At 45.5% G+C, this 26,687-nt stretch overlaps 1 protein-coding gene across 4 annotated transcripts in view; it reads right to left on the bottom strand.

Moving 5' to 3' along the window:
- Positions 1–220: 220 nt before the first annotated feature.
- The window catches only part of CSNK1G2 (casein kinase 1 gamma 2), a 153,653-nt gene continuing 127,186 nt past the window's right edge, over positions 221–26,687 (bottom strand). For all 4 annotated transcript variants that reach the window (XM_069217383.1, XM_069217384.1, XM_069217386.1 and 1 more), the window contains 2 exons: positions 4,292–4,398; positions 221–3,042 (listed from right to left, as the gene is read on the bottom strand). In XM_069217383.1, coding sequence (XP_069073484.1) covers positions 2,988–3,042; positions 4,292–4,398 — 162 coding nt within the window. In that variant the 3' untranslated portion in view covers positions 221–2,987. The remainder of the gene's footprint in view (positions 3,043–4,291; positions 4,399–26,687) is intronic.

The following is a 26,687-nucleotide window of genomic DNA, read 5'->3' as shown; positions in this document are numbered from 1 at the left end:
CATTCATATTTTCGAGTAATCCGGGAGGCTCCATCACACATCAGTATATCTCAGACAAACCCTGGTGTTGCAGGCTGTTACAGGGACTGTGGTCCAGCCTGAAGGAGAAAACTGATAGCTCCCTTAATGTGTCTCCCGGGAGTTGCCGAATAAGACAGTGTGCCATGGTTTATTTCATAGTGCCTCAGATATCAAACCCAATAAAGTCCGCTGGTCAACATTACAGCTAGAAATGATGGTCTTTATTTCCTATACAAATGTCAACCAGAAGGCTTCGAAAGTGGTCTCAGACACAACCTTGTCTACGACGCGCAACAGATGCGCCCAGATCCACCAACATCAGATTGGCTTCAGCGCTGTGTCACATACAGATCATTTTACAGACATTACACATTTCATAATTACAGGTTAAAAACATGCCGCGGCCAGTGCCCCCCACCCTGCCTCTGTTCACTCACACCCAATCGATTTTGGTTTTCTCCAACGTTCATTAAATTTAGCTTTAAATGCGAAAGAAACCTGATGTCCAGTCATCGACTTGTTCAACTGTAGGTTAGCTTAATAACCAGCAAGAAAATTCTCCACTCCTTCCAATCAAATTACACCCTTTCCTAAAGATATCTGTAAAACAGGTCTTAAAATACCAGTTGTCTTATTGTAGATCATCAGCAGAGCCTGGTGCTTTGCAAAGATGAGGTAACTGAAGCTTAGAATTACACCTCCTCTGCATTAAAACCTGAAGGCTAGATCTATTTTATAGATTTTTTTTCTTTACTAAGAAAACACCACAAATTATCTTCTATGCCAATTTTAACATGTCACGTGATCACTGAAGAGTGCACTATGGGTTTGTCCCACCACAAAATACAGATCCACCCGTTGAGAAGAAAGTGTTTAGGGAAGTTGGGAGGTAGATGGCATGTGATGCTGTGTGTTCGCAATAAACTAAGGTTTAAAAAAAAAAAAAAAAAATCCAATGAAATGCTTCATTTTTAGAAGCAGTGGCACTTTCAGCTAGAAGGAGAGCGACAAAAGGAAAGGTGGATAATTCCAGCCAGGCATTTAGGGAAGAGGCAGCATCCATCACATAGAGGGCATAAAACCCTTACCTTTGCCTGAGGCATTAATCAGTTGGGTTCTACTGATTTGTTTTCAATAGGCCAGTCTACCTCATCCTACAGTGGCACTTACATCTCAACCACTAGAGGCAGTTTATGCAGCAGGCACAGTTCCTTCTAGTAACTGAAGAAACCTGCTCCTCTTCCTCCCTTTGCCTCGTCAAGGGTTTGCTTAAAAAAAAAAAATGTCCCTCGAATTGTAATCCATTCTACGTAGCAGAACAGTTCAGTCCAATAACAGAGTCAGCTTTACTAAATCTATACATAATACATCTAGGTACGCCTAACAGGTTATCAGCAACTCATTGTGGTTATATTATAATCAATAAAAAAAAAATAAAGCTCATCATTCATTGCATGCCAATGAGATCTTACTACATTCAGGCCCAGTGGTTACTAGCAGGCAGACTCACCCGTATTGACGGCATTTATCATGCACGAGAGTTGGATAAGGCAGAAGTACGGGTGGATGTGGTCTGGCTGCAACAAAGGATCCATGAACTGTTTGCATGTGCCCAGAATGGAGCTACAGTAAGTTTCTAATGTGTCACACCAAGGACGGCTGCAGTGGCCACCTCATCATTGATTTAGCAGGATACCAAGGTCAGCAGCAGGCGGTGTTCCTACCTCAGGACTGGACCCCCACTCTCAATACCAACCGGGGCTCTCTCAAGATAGCTGAATCGGCTTTTCCTTCAAGGGAAATTAATGGATAGGGCCCGCCTTTCTTACCATTCATACAAGGAGTATAGTTGAAATTCCAAAGTTTTATCCTACTGGGTGGGAGAGGCTGGAGGCTCTCCACTGGAAAACTCTGGAGTGACAACATTTGAAATGTACAATCTACAGTGTTTTCTTTTCTTTTTGCTTGCACAATGCCTGCCATCTACTTCCCAGTTTCCTTGGTGTACTGATCTTAGAAGACAAAGAATGACTTTTATGCAATAGCTCATGGTGGTCTAAGCACATCCAAACAGAGACTTGTCTCTACAAAGTGGCCACTGAGAAGCCATTCTTAAAAGTGGAACGCAAATGGCATCCTCAACCCATAAAGGCAATCAGTCAAGAGGTTAGTCCCAAAAGTAAAGTTTCAAGACAGCACAATCCCTTCCACAACTATCAAAAGTGCATCAAAGATGGGCATGTAAACAAATGTCCTTCCCCCTCCCCCACCTCTTGGAGCACCTGAGGCCAGAGACTGAACACATATTTAATGGACCAAAAGGCATACAAAACTAATAGGAAAAAAGAAACCTAAGACAAAATAATATCTTTTGGGGACCTGGGAAGAGAGGGGGAGCATTATTTTTTTTTTTGTTTAAAAGATAAAATCCCCCAAAATGCGCTCGGGCTGTACCGGGCACCAAATTTGAATTCACATTCAGACAAATTCTGCAATTTGTCACCAAGCCCTGCCTCTGCCAGAAACAATTTTACCGCCTTGCAACAAACAGTGAAGTATTACAAAAAATAAGGCCCTTGATTTGCCATTTCTTCCGCCAATTCTTGATTGGGAAAGTCGTTTGCAGATCAATGTTCCTTTCTTGTGCCCTGTGAACACTTTCCATGGACTTCACAATTTCCTTACCAGGGCTCGTCGTGTATTTTTCTTATAACGTTTTGCGTTGTCTGTGTAAAAAACCACAGAGTGAAGAGGAAACAAAAAGACAGAAAAGCGGGAAGAAATGTTTAAAAAAACAAAACAAAAAAAGTCCGCTACTCAGAACCCATCCACGGTAGGTGAGAAACTGCTCCTTCCTCAGTCTCTTGACCCTGGCTCAAGTGCCCTGCTGATCTCTAGGTGGCACAAACACTGGTGCCAGAAAGTTACAGAGAATATTGGGGCATCCCTGGGCTGTCCTTTGGAAATCATTTATGCCGCTGAATGCCTTTCCTCTTCCTTCGTTTAAAGAAACAGCAGCACCTAAAAAAAACATAAGATATATACTTAGTACTTTTCACTAATGCCCATGACTTTAGAGTTGCCCTATGTTAATAGGGTCAAAGGTAATTTCCTAACAGACAAAAAACAACAGCATCAGTTTCTGTAAATTATCAAACATGGGCCACACTGGCTGTGTCAAATAAGGACAGGGGTTAGACATGTTCCCTTCAACCTGAATGTGTTGGCTACTGAAGACATCAGACACATCTCATCGCCCAACCCCACCAGCCTTGGCCCAATCAATAAGGAAAGCCATTCCAAGGGGCACGTAGAATTAACTCTGACATCTCTGCTAAGAGATCACCACTTCAACCAAAAAGCAAGGCACTGGATAGTGAATTTTCCCCAGTTGTAAGAAGGAAATCAAATGGATAACACAAATCTATGCAATAGGAAGTTATTCTTGCACAGCCAGGCACAGATTAATGCCAAACTACAATCACCCAAAGAGATTAACCCAGAAAGTGATGCATGCTTAGATGGCATAAGGTTCCCCTTTCAGGGGCTACCCTTTACTGCCAGGCCACAGTATGTAAATAATGCAACAGGAAAGTGAGTCAGGTGGATGTCTAATTCCCTCACGTGAGGTACAGTATCCTTCCAGAGAAATGCAGAAACACACATCTCCGCTCAGGAGTAGAGTGTATTAAAGTCTGCCTCCCTGAGATGCTATCCCTTCTAGGACAAGCAGAGATGGATATCTTCCTCACAATGAGAGTTTACACTTAGAGACCGGCAGGGGAAGGCAATGACATGCTCTCATCCCTACACCAATAATTGTCACCACCAACAAGTATCCTAGAAAGATGTTTGTCCAGAGAAGAAAGTGGTTCTGAATGAACAGACATATCAAATTCCCTTTCACCCACAAAGGTGAAGTTATCTCCTTCAAACATGGAGCTAGCATTTATAAAGACCAAGGTCTGTGCATGTCAACTACTTTAATTAAAGTCATCCCTGATGACAGAGCCTGCATTCTCTCCCGTCCCCAAGAGAGAACTCCTCCAAAGAAGCCAGTAAGTGGGAAAGTGTAAAGACTGTACTCAAGCCATAAGCACTGCCACTAGATTGACCACCCCCACCTGGAAATATGACGTCCGTCACTTGGAGAACATGGTTGTGGAGCAGCAAGCAATATTAAACAAACCTAAAAAAGCACCAGTGTCAGTGCCGCCGGTCCATTTGAACAGAGTTGATGCCAGTTTAAGGGCAGAAGGTGAACACTTACTTTGTATCGTCAGCAACCTCCACTTCAGCAGGTGCTGTGATTGGTGCGTTTGAGTGTCCAGCTGTGGGGTCATCTGGGTTCAGTTCGCCATTGGTGGAACTCATCACCTGTGAAATAAGAGGATGGTTAGTAAACAGCTGGAGATGCAAGGACTACTACTGAGGCTTAGAAAGAACCAACCCATCATGGGACAGAATAGAAAAGCTCCACATTCTCTTCTGTTGACCAGCAGAAGAAACCTCTGAGCGCTTCACTTTGGAGGAAAGCTGTACTTAAATTTTCTGAGGTTGCAGTGTGAGGCTATGAAGAGTCTCTTGTTGACTTATTTGTGTAGAAGCTAGTGCGCCTCTCAGTTCCAAGCTATGTGGGGATTTCAGTTGAGCTCAAAGTGGCTAGTGCATGGCTTGATTAAACTATGCAGGCTCAAAGTGTGGAATTAAGCTGAATATACTGCTTCGTCTGGCATCAGCACCGACTCCAACCCACAGCTCTTTTCGGATCAGTTGGGTCAGTAAAGTGAACCACCATCTCTGACAATACTAGAGCAGGCAATTCCCTGTATAACATATGTAAATAAGAATCTCCCCAAGCAACTGGGCCAGGTCATTACTGAGGCCATCCAAGTCTGGAGTGCTGCTATGTTTTTCTCCAAGATACTAAATCTGAAAACAGCACTAGTGAGTTACATGTCTGCGGAAAAGGATAAGTTACTTACCTGTAAATCCTAGTTCTCTTCCAGGGGTATCCTCATCAAAGTCATAAACATTGAATATTCCCGCCCTCGTGCGGGGATCCCGGAGCATATATAAAAACACACATGTATAAGTATGAAGTATATATGAAAAAAATAACATTTTTAGTAGATAATTTCCATACAAGAATCATATACACATGTGTATAATAGCAATGCAGACTATGTTTATAAACAGCCTAAAATGCTTTATTTCTATTGAGTTTTTTTTTTTTTTTTCATTTTAATACATTAACACTCTCCTTTATAATTCCCAAAAACTTTCTGAAGCCCAATTGGAGGGCACAGAAAAAATACCAGCAGCACATGTGAAAACAGAAAAAACTACATTGAAAATAACAGAGCATTATTAGCCAATAGGCTGCATGCAAGTCAATACAGCAGAACCACAAAATTTGGCACCGTGCCTTTAAGACCCTGAGCACCTCCAGTATCCCACCATGCCTCAGAGGTGAAGGAGTTGGTTCACAGTTAGGTCAGTACTTTTTTACGGTGACAAAGAATCCTATAGATTAGATAGATTGTCTGTACTGCACTTCTAGGAGGCTCGCGTCCGGGGAGGAGGGTGGGTTGTTTATGACTTTGATGAGGATACCCCTGGAAGAGAACTAGGATTTACAGGTAAGTAACTTATCCTTCAGGGGATCCTCATCAATAGTCAAACATTGCATAGATTAGCAAGCCCATCCCTTATCTCTGCGGACTGTCTAATAGAAGTGCAGGAAAAGACATACACTATGCAAATACATTTTTCTGAGACTCTTGACCAACTTGTGCGTCTGCTTTGGCATCTGAATCTAAACAGTAATGCCTAGTAAACTATGTACAGATCTCCATGTAGCGGCCTTACAGAGCTCCGAGATTGGAACATTGTTAAGGAGGGCAGCAGTAGCAGCTTTTCCCCTTGTTGATTGAGCCTTAAGCCTAGCCAATAACTGCTTGTTAGCCAATTGATATGCAGTTACAGTACATGAGACTATCCACCTAGAAACAGTTTGTTTTGAGGCAGCATCGCCTGTTCTCATATGTCCATAGTTAACAAACAGGTGGTAAGATCGTCTAATCAATTTGGTGTTATCCAGGTAAACTTTTAGCACTCTCTTAAGATCCAGTGAGTGCAAGGCTTTCTCTGCCGGAGTATCCGGATTGGGGAAAAAAGTTGGGAGGGATATAGTCTGATTGATGGGAAAATCCAACACCACCTTCGGTAAGAATGATGGATGAGCTCTCAGAACAACTCTATTATCATGGAAAACCGTGTACGGTTCCCTGGAGGACAAAGCCCGAATCTCACTGACCCTCCTAGCCGAAGTAATGGCTACGAGAAAAGCTGTCTTCCATGTAAGGTGTTGCAAATAAGCTCTGTGAATAGGCTCGAAAGGAGGGCCCATGAGTTTAGATAACACTATGTTCAGCTCCCATGGAGGCAAAGGTTTTCGAATGGGTGGAAAACTACTGGCATGGTAATGAAAATGTCACTTACCCAGTGTACATCTGTTCGTGGCATCAGTCGCTGAGATTCACATGGTCTGCATAGCTCGCCATCTGGTGTTGGGTCGGAGTGTTACAAGTTGTTTTTCTTCGAAGAAGTGTTTTCGAGTCACTGGACCGAGTGACTCCTCCTTCTGTGCTCATTGCGCATGGGCGTCGACTCCATCTTCGATTGTTTTCCCCGCAGAGGGTGAGGTAGGAGTTGTACTATAGTAATAGTGCCCGCGCAATGAAATGTGTAAGTATGTACCCATTAAAGGTTTAAATAATATATATACAAATGTACAAAATTGAAGGTAACTTCTGAACTGCTACAGGCTTCCGGGGAGGTGGGTGGGCCCATGTGAATCTCAGCGACTGATGCCACGAACAGATGTACACTGGGTAAGTGACATTTTCAGTTCGATGGCATCTGTCGCTGTAGATACACATGGTCTGCATAGACTAGTAAGCAGTTATTTCCCCATAAGCGGTGGTTTAGCCTGTAGGAGTAGAAGTTGTCTGAAATAGAGTTCTTAATACAGCTTGACCTACTGCAGCTTGTTGTGCGGATAGCACATCTATACAGTAGTGTTTGGTGAATGTGTGAGGCGTAGACCATGTGGCTGCCTTACATATTTCATGCATTGGGATGTTTCCTAAAAAGGCCATTGAAGCACCTTTTTTCCTTGTTGAATGTGCCCTGGGAGTAATGGGCAGTTGTCTTTTTGCTTTAAGGTAGCAGATTTGGATGCATTTAACAATCCATCTGGCTATACCTTGTTTTGATATTGGGTTACCTGCATGAGGTTTTTGGAATGCAATAAATAGCTGTTTAGTCTTTCTGATGTTCTTCGTTCGGACAATGTAGTACATTAATGCTCTTTTGACATCTAATGTATGTAGTGCTCTTTCAGCCACAGAATCTGGCTGTGGGAAAAAAACTGGTAGTTCTACCGTTTGATTTAGATGGAACGGTGAAATAACTTTTGGTAAAAATTTTGGATTAGGTCGTAGGACGACCTTATTTTTATGTATTTGTATAAAAGGTTCCTGTGTTGTGAACGCTTGAATTTCACTTACTCTTCTCAGAGATGTAATGGCGATGAGAAAGGCAACTTTCCAGGTTAGGAATTGTATTCCGCAAGAGTGCATGGGTTCGAAAGGTGGGCCCATGAGTCTTGTTAGGACCACGTTTAGGTTCCATGAAGGAACAGGTGGTGTTCTTGGTGGTATAATTCTTTTAAGACCTTCTATGAATGCTTTGATGACTGGTATCCTATACAAGGAAGTTGAATAGGTAGTCTGCAGGTATGCAGATATTGCTGCAAGGTGTATTTTAATAGAAGAGAAGGCTAGCTTTGCTTTTTGTAAATGGAGCAAGTAATTTACTATATGTTTTGGAGTTGCGTCTAGTGGTTGTATCTGATTATGATGGCAGTAACAAACAAATCTTTTCCACTTACTTGCGTAGCAGTGTCTAGTGGATGGCCTTCTGGCCTGCTTTAAGACTTCCATACACTCTTGGTTAAGTTGTAAGTGTCCGAATTCTATGATTTCAGGAGCCAGATTGCTAGATTCAGCGATGCTGGATCTGGGTGTCTGATCTGTTGGTTGTGTTGCGTTAACAGATCTGGTTTGTTGGGCAGTTTGATGTGGGGTACTACAGATAGATCTAGCAGTGTTGTGTACCAGGGTTGTCTTGCCCACGTTGGTGCTATTAAAATGAGTTTGAGTTTGTTTTGACTCAATTTGTTTACTAGATAAGGGAGGAGAGGGAGAGGAGGAAAAGCGTAAGCAAATATTCCTGACCAGTTCATCCATAGGGCATTGCCTTGGGATTGCTTGTGTGGGTATCTGGACGCGAAGTTTTGGCATTTTGCGTTCTCTTTTGTTGCAAATAAGTCTATTTGAGGTGTTCCCCAGAGTGTGAAGTAGGTGTTCAGAATTTGTGGGTGGATTTCCCATTCGTGGACTTGCTGGTGATCTCGAGAGAGATTGTCTGCCAGTTGATTCTGGATCCCTGGAATAAACTGTGCTATTAGGCGAATTTGATGGTGGATTGCCCACTTCCATATGTTTTGAGCTAATAAGCTTAACTGCGTTGAATGTGTTCCTCCTTGTTTGTTTAGATAATACATCGTTGTCATGTTGTCTGTTTTGACAAGGATGTATTTGTGGGTTATGATTGGTTGGAAAGCTTTTAGTGCTTGAAAAACTGCTAATAATTCTAGATGATTTATATGCAGTTTTGTTTGATGTATGTTCCATTGTCCTCTTATGTTGTGTTGATTGAGATGTGCTCCCCACCCTGTCATGGAAGCATCTGTTGTTATTAGGTACTGTGGCACTGGGTCTTGGAAAGGCCGCCCTTTGTTTAAATTTATACTGTTCCACCATAGAAGCGAGAGGTAAGTTTGGCGGTCTATTAACACCAGATCTAGAAGGTGACCCTGTGCTTGAGACCACTGTGAGGCTAGGCACTGTTGTAAGGGCCTCATGTGCAGTCTTGCGTTTGGGACAATGGCTATGCATGAGGACATCATGCCTAGGAGCTGTAGTATTGTTCTTGCTTGTATTGTTTGATTTGGAGACATGTGTTGAATGACTCTGTTGAAATTGTGAATTCTTTGTGGAGTTGGCGTTGCTACTCCTTTTGTCGTGTCTATTATGGCTCCTAGATATTGCTGTACTTTGCTTGGCTGAATGTTGGATTTTGCAAAGTTGACGGTGAACCCTAGTTTGTAGAGGGTTTGTATGACTTGATTTGTGTGGTTTGAGCATTGTATGAGCGAACTGGTTTTGATTAGCCAGTCGTCTAGATACGGGAATACATGTATTTGCTGCCTTCTGATGTGTGCAGCGACTACTGCTAGGCATTTTGTGAATACCCTTGGAGCAGTTGTTAAACCGAAAGGCAATACTTTGAATTGGTAATGTATTCCTTTGAATACAAACCTTAGATATTTTCTGTGTGATTGATGTATTGGTATATGGAAATATGCGTCTTTGAGGTCTAGGGTTGTCATGTAGTTGTGTTTTTTGAGCAATGGTAACACTTCTTGTAGTGTGACCATGTGAAAGTGGTCTGATTTGATGAATGTGTTTACTACTCTGAGGTCTAGAATTGGTCTCAGTGTTTTGTCCTTTTTTGGTATCAAGAAGTACAGTGAATAAACTCCTGTGTTTATTTGTGTGCTTGGTACTAATTCTATTGCATCTTTTTGCAGTAGTGCTTGAACTTCTATCTCTAGAAGCTGTGAATGGTGTTTTGATAAATTTTGTGATTTTGGTGGTATGTCTGGAGGGAATTGCAGGAATTCTATGCAATAACCATGTTGGATAATTGCTAGGACCCATGTGTCTGTAGTTATTTCCTCCCATGCTTCGTAATATTGACCTATCCTTCCCCCCACTGGTGTTGTGTGGGGGGGGGTGAGTGACGTGTGAGTCACTGCTTGTTGGTAGTGGTTTTGGGGCTTTGAAATCTTCCTCTATTCCTAGGGAATTGCCCTCCTCTATACTGGCCCCGAAAGCCTCCCCTGTACTGTCCCTGGTAGGTGGACGGTGCGGACTGTGAGGTACTGGCTTGTGTGGCCTGACCCCGAAACCCTCCTCTAAAAGGTGTTTTGCGAAAGGTGGTATAAGATCCTCTGCTCTGCGGGGAGTAGAGTGCGCCCATGGCCTTGGCAGTGTCAGTGTCCTTTTTGAGCTTTTCTATGGCTGTGTCGACCTCCGGACCGAACAGAAGTTTTTCGTTTACTGGCATGTTAAGTACTGCCTGCTGAATTTCTGGCTTGAATCCAGACGTTCTGAGCCATGCGTGCCTACGGATGGTAACCGACGTATTAATGGTCCTTGCGGCTGTGTCTGCTGCATCCATAGAGGAGCGTATTTGATTGTTGGAGATGTTTTGACCCTCCTCAACAACCTGTTTTGCTCTTTTTTGTAGATCTTTTGGGAGATGTTCAATGAGATGCTGCATCTCATCCCAGTGGGCTCTGTCGTATCGCGCTAGCAGCGCTTGCGAGTTGAATCTGGTGGCAGCTGAGAGGTGATGAATACAGGGTCCGTAGGAGGCGCCTTATACTTTTTGTCCACTCTAGGCGTTACTGCCCTACTTTTAACTGGCTCCTTGAAGATCTCCTTTGCATGGCGTAGCATGCCTGGGTGCATAGGCAGGCTTTGGTAGGAGCTGTGGGTGGAGGAGAGGGTGTTAAATAAAAAGTCATCCTCTACTTGTTCAGAGTGTAGTTCCACATTATGGAACTGAGCTGCTCTAGCCACCACTTGTGAATAGGCTGTGCTGTCCTCAGGTGGTGATGGCCTAGTTGGGTATGTGTCTGGGCTGTTATCAGACACTGGTGCATCGTACAAGTCCCACGCGTCTTGATCTTGGTCGTCGTGGCTCATGGCGGTGTGAGCTGGCGAATGTGACGGGGTGTAAGTTGGCGAAGCCGGAGTTACAGGTGGAGGCGAGGGAGGAGGTGTTACCGTCTTTGCTGTTTGTTGCTGAGGAGCCTCTCGTGCTCCAAACTGAAGTGTTCTCTTTCTTTTGACAGGTGGAAGGGTACTGATCTTCCCTGTCCCCTGCTGAATAAAGATACGCTTTTGCGTGTGATCCACTTCAGTGGATTGCATTTCTTGTTCGAATCTGTGTCTTTTCATTTGTGAAGACATAGAATGTTCTTCAGTATAGGAGCCTGAAACTGGGTCTGTTGGTGCTTTTTTCGGCTCCGAAAACCCTGTTGTTTGTTTTTTCGGCTCCGAGGTAACCTTCCTCTTCTTTTGTGCCGAAAAATCTTGGCCTCTACGGTCTTCGGCGCCACTGTCTCGGCGTCGATCCGTGTCGACACCGAACTCTCGGTGTCAATGCTTCTCTTTAGCACTCTCTCGGTCCCGAGGAGGCTGCGTGCCGGTGTCTCGACCGGAGTCGGACGATCTCGACACTGAATGGGCCTTTTTCGGTGCCGATTGTTGGTCACCGTGAATTTGGGTTGAGCCATGGCCGGTTGGCAGTGGCGTCCCCTGGGCCTTTTTTAATTTCTGATCTCAACGTCTTACTCACAGTTTTTGTATTGTCGAGTTCGTCGGAGTCTGAATCCTGGATGGAAAAGGATTCCTCCTGTTCCTCTTCTGTCTCGAACTGCCGATGCTCCTTTGGCGTGGACGCCATCTGCAGTCTTCTCGCTCGACGGTCGCGCAGAGTTTTTCGGGACCGGAACGCCTGACAGGCCTCACAGGATTCTTCGCTGTGCTCGGGTGACAGGCACAGGTTACAGACCGAGTGTTGGTCCGTATAGGGATATTTGTTGTGGCATTCAGGGCAGAATCGAAACGGGGTCCGTTCCATCAGCGTTGTTCTCCACGCGGTCGGGCCGACTAGGCCCCGACGGTGTGCCGAAATCTACCCCGAAGGGCACCGAAGCGCTTCGATGTTCAATGCGTCGTCGTATGTGTTTATCTCGAACCGGATCGCAACGATACCGTCGAAAATCTTCCGTTTTCAGCTATCTTTCCGTTCCGAAACTCGGAGCGACAGGAACACGTCCGAACCCGATGGCAGAAAGAAAACAATCGAAGATGGAGTCGACGCCCATGCGCAATGAGCACAGAAGGAGGAGTCACTCGGTCCAGTGACTCGAAAACACTTCTTCGAAGAAAAACAACTTGTAACACTCCGACCCAACACCAGATGGCGAGCTATGCAGACCATGTGTATCTACAGCGACAGATGCCATCGAACAGAAGGATTTCTGAGGTGACTTACGATAAGCTGTAATGGCAGATAAATGTACCTTAATAGATGACAACTGCAGACCTGATTTCGCCAGATGGAGCAGGTAAGACAATATGACCTCCTCCTGAGCCAGAATAGGATTCTGACCCTGTTGTCCACACCACATGTAGAATCTCTTCCACTTGAACTCGTAGGAGCGTCACGTGGACAGCCTTCTGGACTCCTTCAAAATGTTCATTCATTCCTGCGAGTCCTAGATGCCCATACTGCAGGAATTCAGGAGCCATGCCGTCAAGCTCAGAGAGGGAAGGTTGGGGTGAAGAATCTTGCCTCCTAGCTTGCAAAGGAGATCCGGTCTGCACGGCAGCCTCTTGTGCGGTTGCTCTGACACTTGAGAAGATCAGTGTACCAGAATTGTCGAGGCCATTGCGGTGTTATGAGTATCATTCTGGTGTTGGATCTGTAGAGTTTGTTTATCACCGCTGGTATCAGGGGGATCGGTGGAAAAGCGTAAAGAAATATCCCTGACCAGTCTATCAACAGGGCATTCCCTCGAGTCCCCGGACGGTAGAACCTGGACGCGAAGTCTGGGCATTTTTTGTTTACTTCGTCTGCAAACAGATCTAACTGAGGCTGACCCCACTGAAAGAAGATGCCTGTGACGACCTCGTCGTGAAGAACCCAGTCGTGGGCGTCCGCGAGGGTTCTGCTTAGGAAATCTGCCTCCACGTTTTGCTGCCTTGGGAGGTGGATTGCTGTAAGAGACATTCCCCTCGCTATGAGCCAGTGCCAAATGGTTTGAGACTCCCGAGACAGGGGGCAGGATCTCGTACCCCCTTGTTTGTTCAGATAGTACATTGTCGTTGTATTGTCAGTCTGCACCAGCAGAGACTTTCCCTGAATCGATGGTGCAAATTATTTGAGAGCCAGATGAACCATTCTGAGCTCCAGCAGGTTGATATGGTAAGTCTTCTCTTTGCTGGACCACAAGCCCTGAGCTTGAAGGTAACCCAGATGAGCTCCCCAGCCCTGTAGCGATGCATCCGTTACCAGAGTGTGGGAAGGAATTGGTTGATGAAACGGAACTCCTACTGACAGGTGATGTCTGCGCATCCACCATTGTAATGATTGCTGCGCTCCGATCAGAAAAAATATCCTGTCCTCCCATTGGCCTGTGTGTTGATTCCATTGTTCTTCTAGAGTCTCTTGAAGAGGTCCCATATGCAGTCTGGCGTTCGGGACAATAAAAATGTAAGAGGCCATGGAGCCCAACAGAGATGTCACCTGACGGGCCGTAGGCGCGGGGGAACCGAGAAGATCATGACACTTCCTCCTTATTGATAATAGTGGTTCCTCCGAAGGATACACTTTTTCTAGCTCTGTATTCAGTATCGCCCCCAGGTAGTGGAGGGTTTGAGTTGGGATGAGAGTGGACTTTTGGAAGTTGACTTGCAGACCTAGAGAGCGGAAAACACTGAGAACCATGTTTAGATGTTTTTTCGCCGGTTCCGGAGAAGAGGCTTTCAGTAGCCAATCGTCTAGGTATAGATAAATGAAGATTTTCTGCTTCCTTAAATGTGCCGCTACTGTTGCTACACACTTGGAGAATGCGCGAGGGGCAGATTTGAGGCCGAAAGGCAGCACCCTGAACTGATAGTGTTGAGAGGCTATCACAAACCGAAGGAATTTTCGATGTTTGGGTACAATCGGAATATGAAAATATGCATCCTGCAGATCTATGGAGCACATCCAGTCTCCTCGATGCAGCTGAGGGAAAATCTGATGAAGAGCCAGCATTCAGAATTTTTGTTTCCGTATTAACTTGTTGAGCAGCCTCAAGTCTAGAATAGGTCTGAAGACTCCTTCCCGACCCTTTTTTGCTACTAGAAAATATCGGAAGTATAATCCTTTTCCCCTTTGGGCGGCTGGCACCTTTTCTATCGCTCTTTTCTCTAACAGGACGCAAACTTCTTTGCGTAGTAAGTTCATGTGAGCAGGCCTCAACCTGGTTGGTGGCAAATGAGGTGGAGGTTGTCGGAAAAGAAGAGAGCATCCATTCTCTACAATGTTCAGCACCCATTTGTCTCTTATTATGCCATGCCACTTGTGAGCGAACTCTGTGATATACTTTCCCCCAACCGGAGTGGTGGACGTTATTAAGGGAAGTGAACCCTCATTGCTTGGCGGGGGTTTTGGGGGTAGACTGCTGAGGTCTGCTTGATCCTCGGTCTCTTGTGGGGACGCCCTTGCTTCTGTTGCGGTCTCTGGGATCAATGAGGGGTTTGAACCCTCTGTTGGAACGGGCGCCTGCCGTAAGGTCTATACCTCCTTCTGAAGTCTTTCCTTCTTTCCAGACCAACTGCCCTCATTGTGTCGACCTCCGCCTTCATACATGCCATCTCATCATCCGTGTGGGCACCAAATAACGAGTTTCCGTTAAACAGAAGGTACATGATACGCTGTTGCACCTCTTGCTTTAACCCTGTGAGCCTCAGCCAGGAAGACCTTCTTGCACAAACCCCATGCACGTATCCATGTGCCACCAAGTCTGCACTGGCTGCGCTGATGATTTGATTGGCCACCAAACTCCCCTCTTGAAGGATCTCCTGGAAGTCCTGCCTGTCTTCCCTAGGCAGCTTTTCCGCAAATCTGTTTAGCGAGTCCCAGAGGGATCAATCATATCTGCCTAGGAGTGCTGAGGCACTGGAGACCTTCATCATCGACGCCGCCGTGCCACACATCTTCCTACCCAGAGAGTCCAGATGTCTGCTCTCCTTGTCTGGCGGTACAGTTGAGGATGACCACTGAATGAGTCTTGCGGGCTGTGGCTAATATGACTGAGTCTGGTGGTGGATCAGCCCTGAGAAATAAAGGATCCTGATCCGGGACCTTGTACTTTTTCAAGACCCTATCAGGAGCTGAACAGAGGCTTGCTGGCGTCAAAAAAGTCTCCATGGTTGGCTGGAGAAGACCAGGCACGAGTGGTAACAACTTCCTTGAAGCCGTTCTGTGCTGCAAGGTTTTGAAGATCACTGATGAGGAAGTTGAAGGTTCCGGGACATCAATGTTAAGCTTTTGTGCTCCCCTGAGCAGCACCTCGTTGAAAGTTGTTATATCATCCACGGGGAAACTCTAGCTGGTGGAGAGTCCGTCAGAGTCGGGGAGTAACCTCTTATGGAAGACCTCGACAATGTGGACCAAGAAGGGGTCCTTCTGTGATGGCGCAACCTTGACCTAGACCTCCTCTGGGAGAGTGACCTGCTCTGAGATCTTGTGAGTGCGTCGAGGTCTAGTGATAGATTGGCGAGACGTAGAGCGAGCCCGCTCTGTGTGCGCCATTGGCGATGGTGTCCTCGGTAGCGACGCTGATGGTGAGTACATGCGTGTGTACCGAGAGTCTGGAGAAGCCGGCGCCTTGTTAAGACTCTCCAATCACCTAGGCGATAGGTTTATGGGCGAGATGTGCCCTGGCGAAGAGGCCCTTGACCGTCTGAACGATTCACTCCTTATGGAGACCACTGGACTTGGCGGAGTGAGATTCTTGTCGGCCGGTGGTTGCTGACACTCTTCTCCTTGAGAGACAGGTGGTAGCTGTCTCGATGTCGACCGGTGTACCGACGTCGAAGGAGGCCCAGATTGTGCCATAGACTGCTCAGGTCTCGCCGTCGAGCGCCTCGACGGTGACTGATGGTTCTTTCCACGTGTACGACTCGACTTCGTATGCTTTGCCATCGAGTGATGGGCCGCTGACAACGGAAGTCTCTGCTCTGCACGATGCGGCGACCTTGACGTCTTCCGTGCCGTCAAGGGTTGTAACGCCTTCAACGGCATATGAGCACTCCGGTGCTGGCTCAACGTCGATCGGTGAGTTGCTGTCGACAGAGATCTGTCCCGATGAGGGAGATGAGCTTTCGACGTCGTATCCTTCAACGCCGGTCGGGTCACGGTCGATGGCGATAAGGTCCGATGATGCGACGGTGGCAGCGATGACGTCGACGGAGAACAATCAGGTATTTTCTTACCAGCTGACGTCGATCTAGCCTGTCTCTCATGAGAATGGCTTGTTGAATGTCTGGGAAGAGAAGAGGATAATGTTTTCTGCCTCTCCTGAAGCCCATGAAGTCGTATTTTCTTTCTGTCCTTCAAAGTCCTTTTAGACATGTTTTTCCAGTGTCTGAAGGTGTCAGGGCAGTGGCTCTGAGGCAAACACATAATGCAGAGAGAGTGTGCATCAGACTGGGCCGCCTTCTTCCCACAGGAAGGGCACTTCACAAAAAGAGAAGGCATTTTCCAGACAGGAAAAAATCCCCTCACTCAGAAAAAGGTGAAAAACGTTGAGTGAAGGTAGAAAAAACAAGGTTTTTGAATATTTTTCTGTGAAAAACTCAGCTGAGAGCTCAATGCTCCAGGATCCGCTCAGAAGAAGCCGGAAAAAAGAACTGACCTGACTGTGAACCAACTGTCACCTCTCCTTCACCCCTGAGGCATGGTGGGATACTGGAGGTGCTCAGGGTCTTAAAGGCACGGTGCCAAATTTTGTGGTTCTGCTGTATTGACTTGCATGCAGCCTATTGGCTAATAATGCTCTGTTATTTTCAATGTTGTTTTTTCTCTTTTCACATGTGTTGCTGGTATTTTTTCTGTGCCCTCCAACTGGGCTTCAGAAAGTTTTTTGTAATTATAAAGGAGTGTGTTAATGTATTAAAAAAAAAAACTCCATAGAAATAAAACATTTTAGCCTGTTTATCAACATAGTCTGCATTGCTATTATACACATGTATACATGATTCTTGTATGGAAATTATCTACTAAAAATGTTTTTTCATCATATATACTTCATACTTATACATGTGTGTTTTTATATATGCTCCGGGATCCCCGCACGATGGCGGGAATATTCAATGTTTATGACTATTGATGAGGATCCCCTGGAAGAGAAGCAATCTTCAGCTTCAGAAAAAAACAGTTCGGAGGCTTCCATGCAGCAGGCAGAGTAAATTACTGCCTTCAAGAGAAGCAATGCTGTACTTTCAGGCACCATGTTTTTGCTCAGGATAAAATTAGGTGGAACCAAACTCTGCAGCCTACCAAAATGAGAACTGTTAATCCTTTAACCCGCCATACAACACAAAACCAATGTCCCTTCAGTCAAAACCTCAGTGGGAGTCGGAGCACACCTACCGCATGCTTAGTTCCATACAGGTCTTCCCTCGAGATGAATGCTACAGGTCTCATCAGGAAAAAGCTCTCTGCAGTTAGTTTCAAGCAACAGCGATCTACCAAATGTCATATGAACATTTCAAGCACTTTTCGGTAGGTAATAACTGCTTGAGAAGGCTCAAACCATATTATTATGATTATTATTTTTTCCACAAGTACCTCTTTGCTCTACAGGTCGGGCTAGCATGTTTTTTATAAGCATAGCAAGACGACGAGATTTTTTTTGACTTTCATATACGTAGTCTCTTAAAACTGTATCTTTCTCAACAGCCAATGACTAACATTTCGAAAAAATGCCTGGGTGACATGTTTGCCCTGCAACCGGTGTACATATACTTTAGTCTGGACATTAAAGTACAAAGCAAATACCAGAGCATTTTGTAAAACAATACTGAAAGCAACACAAAGAAGAGCAGTTTAAAATAAGCAGTGCACCTCTAACAGGATGAAACGGACCTGTGTGGTCTAATTCTTTACGGCATACACCTGAGGAACTATCTTTGACAAGCCATAATCCTCCAATAACAAAAGATGGCCAGCTCATCCCAGCAGGCACCTTAGAGACGCTGCATGGGTATCGGGATCTGGTTGGCCAGTCTCCACCTCCGACTTGCCAAGAACTTTACCCTTCTACTCTCACACACAGAGCACCCTCACAAGGACCACCATACTGCCATGATTTGAACATAATTCCATTTACTTTCAGGAAGAATCTGAAGAACGACTCACTTTAAAACACTGTTTTGTTGCTGGAAATCTAATCAACATCCATCAATCTTTACTATGCCCCATTAACTCACAACCTGTCTCCGTCTTCAGCTATGTTTTTCTTCCTGAGCCCGACTCTTGGATCTGGACCGTATGAAACAAGCATTAGTTGCCAAGAGTGTCAGTAACTGTCACCCACAAAAGATGCAGTCCTGCAGCTGGAAGTCTGCACGGAGACTTAGTTGGGAAACCAGGCCTATCATTCACCCAAGCCTTGTGCGGACACTTCAGCAAAACTGATTTTCACAATTACAGACAACATGTTCAAGTCTATTCACAATTTTTTGAGGAAGACATTAACAAACAAGCATTTGCAATGCAATAGGTCTCACAACTGCTTGAGTTAGAGCTATTGGCATTGTAAATGCATAACTGGACTTTACTGCCACCTTAATTGGTCAACCCTGACATATTTTGGTCCTTTCTGCCACATAATTCCAGTGGCTCTGCATATAATTAAAGGGCTAGTAGGCCTACTGGAATAGGTTTTCAAACAATGACCTTAAATCACAAACTACTGCCAGGTGCAAAATAAAAGTTCCAGCCATGCTGAATAGTGGGAGGGGTTATTATTTTGGGGTCCCCACTAACAGTGTGGGGACCCAGAGGTGACCTAGACAGAATGAGTGTGCCATGCTGAACGTTTTGGTGGTGGTCCCCTTGTCCTAGGACCACCACAGGCTGAGCTATGAGCAAAAATGTTTTGAAAAAAGAATAATCTGCAAAGCCTGATGGGGCAAGTTTCCGAGTACTGCGAATATTGCAGGATGTTGACTGCCATGCTTAGAATAGCCCCTAGAGGACACCATAATGAAAATGGCATTTGTAAGAAACACGGTCATGTAACTATATAGTTAGCCCCTAGAGGTCATAACCACATAAAAACAAAATGGCAGAAAGTAATGCAGTGCCACCATATATTTAGCCTCTAGAGGGTGTAGTGCATTACACATTTTCAAGGCTAGCCGATTTACTACAATGACATTATAAACAACAGCCTTAAAAGACAAACTACTCAGATGTAAAACAAAAGGTTCAATCATGAAAGAGCTTAAAAAGACACTGAATGGTGTGAGGGGTTATTATTTTGGAATTCCCCACTAACCTAGTGTGGGGACCCAGAGGTGACCTAGACAGAAAGAGTGCGTTGTGCTGAATGTTTTGGTGGTGGTCCCACCTAGGACCACCACAGACTGAGTTATGGGCAAAGAAAATTGAAAAAAGAATGTCCTGCAAAGCATTATCAGGCGAGTTTCCCCAGAGTGCAGTGAATGGAAAATGTCACTTACCCAGTGTACATCTGTTCGTGGCATGATACGCAGCAGATTCACATGCTTTGCACATCCCGCCATCTAGTGTTGGGCTCAGAGTGTTACAAGTTGTTTTTCTTCGAAGAAGTCTTTTTCGAGAGATCGAGGGACTCCTCCCCTTTCGGCTCCATTGCGCATGGGCGTCGAATCCATCTTAGATTGTTTTCCCCACAGAGGGTGAGGTAGGAGTTGTGTATTATAGTAATAGTGCCCATGCAAAGGAGTAAGTATGTATGTACATAACGTGGTTTAAAGTGATATATTTACAAATTTACAAATGTTCAAGATCAACTTCAAACGGCTACAGGCTCCCTGGGAGGCGGGCAGGCGCATGTGAATCTGCAGCATATCATGCCACGAACAGATGTACACTGGGTAAGTGACATTTTCCGTTCAATGGCATGTGTAGCTGCAGATACACATGCTTTGCATAGACTAGTAAGCAGTTATCTCCCCAAAAGCGGTGGTTCAGTCTGTAGGAGTTGAAGTTGTTTGGAACAAACTTCGTAGTACTGCTTGTCCTACTGTGGCTTGTTGTGCTGTTAACACATCCACGCAGTAGTGTTTGGTAAACGTATGAAGCGTAGACCATGTGGCTGCCTTACATATTTCTGTCATTGGAATGTTTCCTAGAAAGGCCATGGTAGCACCTTTCTTTCTAGTTGAGTGTGCCTTTGGTGTTATAAGCAGTTCTCTTTTTGCTTTGAGATAACAGGTTTGAATGCATTTAACTATCCATCTAGCAATGCCTTGTTTGGATATTGGTTTCCTGTATGAGGTTTTTGGAAAGCAACGAACAATTGTTTCGTTTTTCGAATTAGTTTTGTTCTGTCAATGTAGTACATTAACGCTCTTTTGATGTCTAATGTATGTAGTGCTCTTTCAGCTACAGAATCTGGCTCTGGAAAGAACACTGGTAATTCTACTGTTTGATTCAAGTGGAACGGTGATATGACTTTTGGTAAGAACTTAGGATTTGTTCGTAAAACTACTTTATGCTTGTGTATTTGAATAAAGGGTTCTTGTATGGTAAATGCTTGTATCTCACTTACTCTTCTTAGAGATGTGATGGCAATTAGAAATGCTACTTTCCATGTTAAGTATTGTATCTCACATGAGTGCATGGGTTCAAACGGTGGACCCATGAGCCGTGTTACGACAATGTTAAGGTTCCACGAAGGAACTGGTGGCGTCCTTGGTGGGATAATTCTTTTCAGACCCTCCATAAAAGCCTTTATGACAGGGATCCTAAATAGTGATGTTGAATGCGTAATTTGCAGATAAGCTGAAATAGCGGTGAGATGAATTTTAATAGACGAAAAAGCTAGCTTTGACTTTTGTAAGTGCAGTAGGTAGCTGACGATGTCTTTAGCAGATGCATGTAAGGGTTGTATTTGTTTATTATGGCAGTAATAAACAAATCTTTTCCACTTATTTGCATAGCAATGTCTTGTGGTTGGTTTCCTAGCTTGTTTTATGACCTCCATCAATTCATGTGTGAGGTCCAGAAGTCCGAATTCTAAGACTTCAGGAGCCAAATTGCTAGATTCAGCGATGCTGGATTTGGGTGTCTGATCTGTTTGTGTTGGGTTAACAGATCTGGTCTGTTTGGTAGTTTGACATGAGGCACTACTGAGAGGTCTAGTGGTGTTGTATACCAAGGTTGTCTTGCCCAAGTTGGTGCTATTAGTATGAGTTTGAGTTTGTTTTGACTCAATTTGTTTACCAGATATGGAAGGAGTGGGAGAGGGGGAAAAGCGTATGCAAATATCCCTGACCAACTCATCCATAACGCATTTCCCTCAGACTGATCCTGTGGGTATCTGGATGCGAAGTTTTGGCATTTTGCATTTTCTTTTGTTGCAAATAGGTCTATTTGTGGTGTTCCCCATCTTTGGAAGTAGGTGTTTAGTATTTGGGGGTGAATCTCCCATTCGTGGATCTGCTGGTGATCCAGATAGAGATTGTCTGCTAATTGATTCTGAATCCCTGGAATATACTGTGCTATTAGGCGAATGCGGTTGTGAATCACCCAATGCCATATTCTTTGTGCCAGGAGACACAACTGTGTTGAGTGTGTTCCTCCTTGTTTGTTCAGATAATTCATCGTTGTCATGTTGTCTGTTTTGACAAGAATGTGTTTGTGTGTTATTATAGGTTGAAATGCTTTTAACGCTAGAAACACTGCTAGTAGTTCTAAGTGATTTATGTGAAACTGTTTCTGCAGAGTGTCCCATTGTCCTTGGATGCTGTGTTGGTTGAGGTGTGCTCCCCACCCTATCATGGAGGCATCTGTTATTATTACGTATTGAGGCACTGGGTCTTGGAAAGGCCGCCCTTGGTTTAAATTTATATTGTTCCACCATTGAAGCGAGGTGTATGTTTGGCGGTCTATCAACACTAGATCTAGAAGTTGACCCTGTGCCTGTGCCCATTGTGATGCTAGGCACTGTTGTATGGGCCGCATGTGCAATCTTGCGTTTGGGACAATGGCTATGCATGAGGACATCATGCCTAGTAGTTTCATCACCATCTTGACTTGTATCTTTTGTTTTGAATACATGGCCTGTATTACATTGTGAAATGCCTGTACCCTTTGCGGACTTGGAGTGGCAATCCCTTTTATTGTGTTGATTGTCGCCCCTAAGTATTGCTGTGTTTGACACGGCTGAAGGTGTGACTTTGTGTAGTTGAGTGAGAAACCTAGTTTGTGGAGGGTTTCTATGATATACTTTGTGTGTTGTGAACACCGTTTTTGCGTGTTGGTTTTGATTAACCAATCGTCTAGGTACGGGAACACATGTATTTGTTGCCGATATGAGCAGCTACTACTGCCAGGCATTTTGTAAAAACTCTTGGCGCAGTTGTTATCCCGAATGGCAACACTTTGAATTGGTAATGTACCCCTTGGAATACAAACCTTAAGTACTTTCTGTGTGAAGGATGTATTGGTATATGGAAGTATGCATCCTTTAAGTCTAGTGTTGTCATGTAGTCTTGTTGTTTGAGCACTGGGATTACGTCCTGTAATGTCACCATGTGAAAGTGATCGGATTTGATGTAGGTATTTAATGTTCCGAGATCTAATATGGGTCTTAGATTCTTGTCCTTTTTGGGTATGAGAAAGTACAGAGAGTAAACTCCTGTTCCTTTCTGTTGAATTGGTACTAATTCTATTGCTCCTTTTTGTAGCAACGCTTGGACCTCTAGTCCTAGAAGATCTATGTGTTGTTTTGACATTTTGTGTGTTTTTCGTGGGACGTTTGGAGGGAATTTGATAAATTCTATGCAATAACCATGCTGGATAATTGCTAGGACCCAAGTGTCTGTTGTTATTTCCTCCCAATGTTTGTAAAACTTGGTTAGCCTTCCCCCCACAGGTGTTAGGTGTTGGGGATTTGTGACGTGGAAGTCACTGCTCGTTTTGAGGAGTTTTGGGACTTTGGAACTTTCCTCTACTCTTTTGGAATTGTCCCCCTCTATGTTGTCCCCGAAAACTTCCCCGTTGATATTGGCTCTGATAAGTGGGCCTGGTTTGCGAGGTTGTGGATTCTGTAGTTTGTCCTCGAAACCCCCCTCTAAACTGCGTTTTGCGAAATGTGCCTCTGCTCTGTGGGGAGTAGTGCGCGCCCCTGGCTTTGGCCGTATCAGTGTCTTTTTTAAGTTTTTCGATAGCAGTGTCCACCTCCAGCCCAAACAACTGCTGTCTGTTAAAAGGCATATTAAGCACGGCTTGTTGTATTTCCGGCTTGAATCCTGACGTACGCAACCATGCATGTCTCCTTATGGTTACTGCTGTATTTACTGTCCTAGCAGCTGTATCTGCTGCATCCATTGCTGACCGTATCTGATTATTTGTGATACTTTGTCCTTCCTCCACCACTTGTTGTGCCCTCTTCTGGAACTCCTTGGGTAAGTGTTCAATGAAATGTTGCATTTCGGCCCAATGAGCCCTATCATATCTTGCCAGCAGTGCCTGTGAGTTGGCAATACGCCATTGGTTGGCAGCTTGTGCTGCAACCCTTTTCCCCGCAGCGTCGAACTTGCGACTCTCCTTGTCTGGAGGTGGTGCGTCTCCTGAGGTGTGAGAGTTTGCTCTCCTGCGAGCTGCCCCTACTACCACAGAGTCTGGTGTTAATTGCTGCGTGATATATACAGGGTCTGTTGGCGGTGGCTTGTACATTTTTTCTACTCTTGGAGTTATGGCCCTGCCTTTCACAGGCTCCTGAAACACCTGCTTGGAGTGTTTTAGCATTCCGGGTAGCATAGGTAAGCTTTGGTATTGGCTATGAGTGGAGGATAGTGTATTAAACAAAAAGTCATCCTCAATAGGTTCTGCGTGCAAGGTGTGTAGGAAAGTACCATCTTGCCTGGCATGTTACCCCCATATTTTCACTGTATATATGTTGTTTTAGTTGTATGTGTCACTGGGACCCTGCCAGCCAGGGCCCCATTGTTCATAAGTGTGCCCTGTATGTGTTCCCTATGTGATGACTAACTGTCTCACTGAGGCTCTGCTAATCAGAACCTCAGTGGTTATGCTCCCTCATTTCTTTCCAAATTGTCACTAACAGGCTAGTGACCAATTTCACCAATTTACATTAGCATACTGGAACACCCTTATAATTCCCTTGTATATGGTACTGAGGTACCCAGGGTATTGGGGTTCCAGGAGATCCCTATGGGCTGCAGCATTTCTTGTGCCACCCATAGGGAGCTCTGGCAATTCTTACACAGGCCTGCCACTGCAGCCTGAGAGAAATAACGTCCACGTTATTTCACAGCCATTTACCACTGCACTTAAGTAACTTATAAGTCACCTATATGTCTAACCTTTACCTGGTAAAGGTTGGGTGCTAAGTTACTTAGTGTGTGGGCACCCTGGCACTAGCCAAGATGCCCCCACATTGTTCAGGGCAAATTCCCCGGACTTTGTGAGTGCGGGGACACCATTACACGCGTGCACTATACATATGTCACGACATATGTACAGCGTCACAATGGTAACTCCGAACATGGCCATGTAACATGTCTAAGATCATGGAATTGTCACTCCAATGCCATTCTGGCATTGGGGAGACAATTCCATGATCCCCGAGCCTCTAGCATAGACCCGGGTACTGCCAAACTACCTTTCCCGGGGTTTCAATGCAGCTGCTGCCAACCCCTCAGACAGGTTTCTGCCCTCCTGAGGTCCAGCCAGGCTTGGCCCAGGAAGGCAGAACAAAGGACTTCCTCAGAGAGAGGGTGTTACACCCTCTCCCTTTGGAAAAAGGTGTCAGGGCTGGGGAGGAGTAGCCTCCCCCAGGCTCTGGAAATGCTTTCATGGGCACAGATGGTGCCCATCTCTGCATAAGCCAGTCTACACCGGTTCAGGGATCCCCCAGCCCTGCTCTGGCGCGAAACTGGACAAAGGAAAGGGGAGTGACCACTCCCCTGACCTGCACCTCCCCTGGGAGGTGCCCAGAGCTCCTCCAGTGTGCTCCAGACCTCTGCCATCTTGGAAACAGAGGTGCTGCTGGCACACTGGACTGTTCTGAGTGGCCAGGGCCAGCAGGTGATGTCAGAGACTCCTTCTGATAGGCTCCTCCAGGTGTTGCTAGCCTATCCTCTCTCCTAAGTAGCCAAACCTCATTTTCTGGCTATTTAGGGTCTCTGCTTTGGGGAATTCTTTAGATAACGAATGCAAGAGTTCATCAGAGTTCCTCTGCATCTCTCTCTTCACCTTCTGCCAAGAAATCGACTGCTGACCGCGCTGGAAGCCTGCAAAACCGCAACAAAGTAGCAAAGACGACTACTGCAACCTTGTATCGCTGATCCTGCCGCCTTCTCGACTGCTTTCCTGGTGGTGCATGCTGTGGGGGTAGTCTGCCTCCTCTCTGCACTAGAAGCTCCGAAGAAATCTCCCGTGGGTCGACGGAATCTTCCCCCTGCAACCGCAGGCACCAAAAGACTGCATCACCGGTCCTCTGGGTTCCCTCTCAGCACGACGAGCGTGGTCCCTGGAAATCAGCAACTCTGTCCAAGAGACTCCCACAGTCCAGTGACTCTTCAGTCCAAGTTTGGTGGAGGTAAGTCCTTGCCTCCCCACGCTAGACTGCATTGCTGGGTACCGCGTGATTTGCAGCTGCTCCGGCTCCTGTGCACTCTTCCAGGATTTCCTTTCTGCACAGCCAAGCCTGGGTCCCCGACACTCTAACCTGCAGTGCACGACCTCCTGAGTTGTCCTCCGGCGTCGTGGGACCTTCCTTTGTGACTTCGGGTGAGCTACGGTTCACTCCACTTCGTAGTGCCTGTTCCGGCACTTCTGCGGGTGCTCCTTGCTTCTGAGTGGGCTCTTTGTCTTGCTGGACGCCCCCTCGGTCTCCTCACGCAATTGGCGACATCCTGGTCCCTCCTGGGCCACAGCAGTATCCAAAAACCCTAACCGCGACCCTTGCAGCTAGCAAGGCTTGTTTGCGGTCTTTCTGCACGGAAACACCTCTGCAAGCTTCTTCACGACGTGGGACATCCATCCTCCAAAGGGGAAGTTTCTAGCCCTCTTCGTTCTTGCAGAATCCACAGCTGCTACCATCCGGTGGCAGCTTCTTTGCACCCACAGCTGGCATTTCCTGGGCATCTGCCCACTCCAGACTTGACCGTGACTCTTGGACTTGGTTCCATTGTTCCACAGGTACTCTCGTCTGGAAATCCATTGTTGTTGCATTGCTGGTGTTGGTCTTCCTTGCAGAATTCCCCTATCACGACTTCTGTGCTCTCTGGGGAACTTAGGTGCACTTTGCACCCACTTTTCAGGGTCTTGGGGTGGGCTATTTTTCTGACCCTCACTGTTTTCTTACAGTCCCAGCAACCCTCTACAAGGTCACATAGGTTTGGGGGTCCATTCGTGATTTGCATTCCACTTTTGGAGTATATGGTTTGTGTTGCCCCTATACCTATGTGCTCTCATTGCAATCTATTGTGACTGTACATTGCTTGCATTGCTTTCTATTGCTATTACTGCATAATTTTGGTATTGTGTACATATATCTTGTGTATATTTGCTATCCTCATACTGAGGGTACTCACTGAGACACTTTTGCCATATTGTCATAAAAATAAAGTACCTTTATTTTTAGTATATCTGTGTATTGTGTT

The sequence above is a fragment of the Pleurodeles waltl genome, chromosome 12 (assembly GCF_031143425.1).
Source record: "Pleurodeles waltl isolate 20211129_DDA chromosome 12, aPleWal1.hap1.20221129, whole genome shotgun sequence".
NCBI classification, from domain to species: domain Eukaryota; kingdom Metazoa; phylum Chordata; class Amphibia; order Caudata; family Salamandridae; genus Pleurodeles; species Pleurodeles waltl.
The sequence above is the reverse complement of the archived record's forward strand: the minus strand, read 5'-3'. Positions and strand labels throughout refer to the sequence as shown.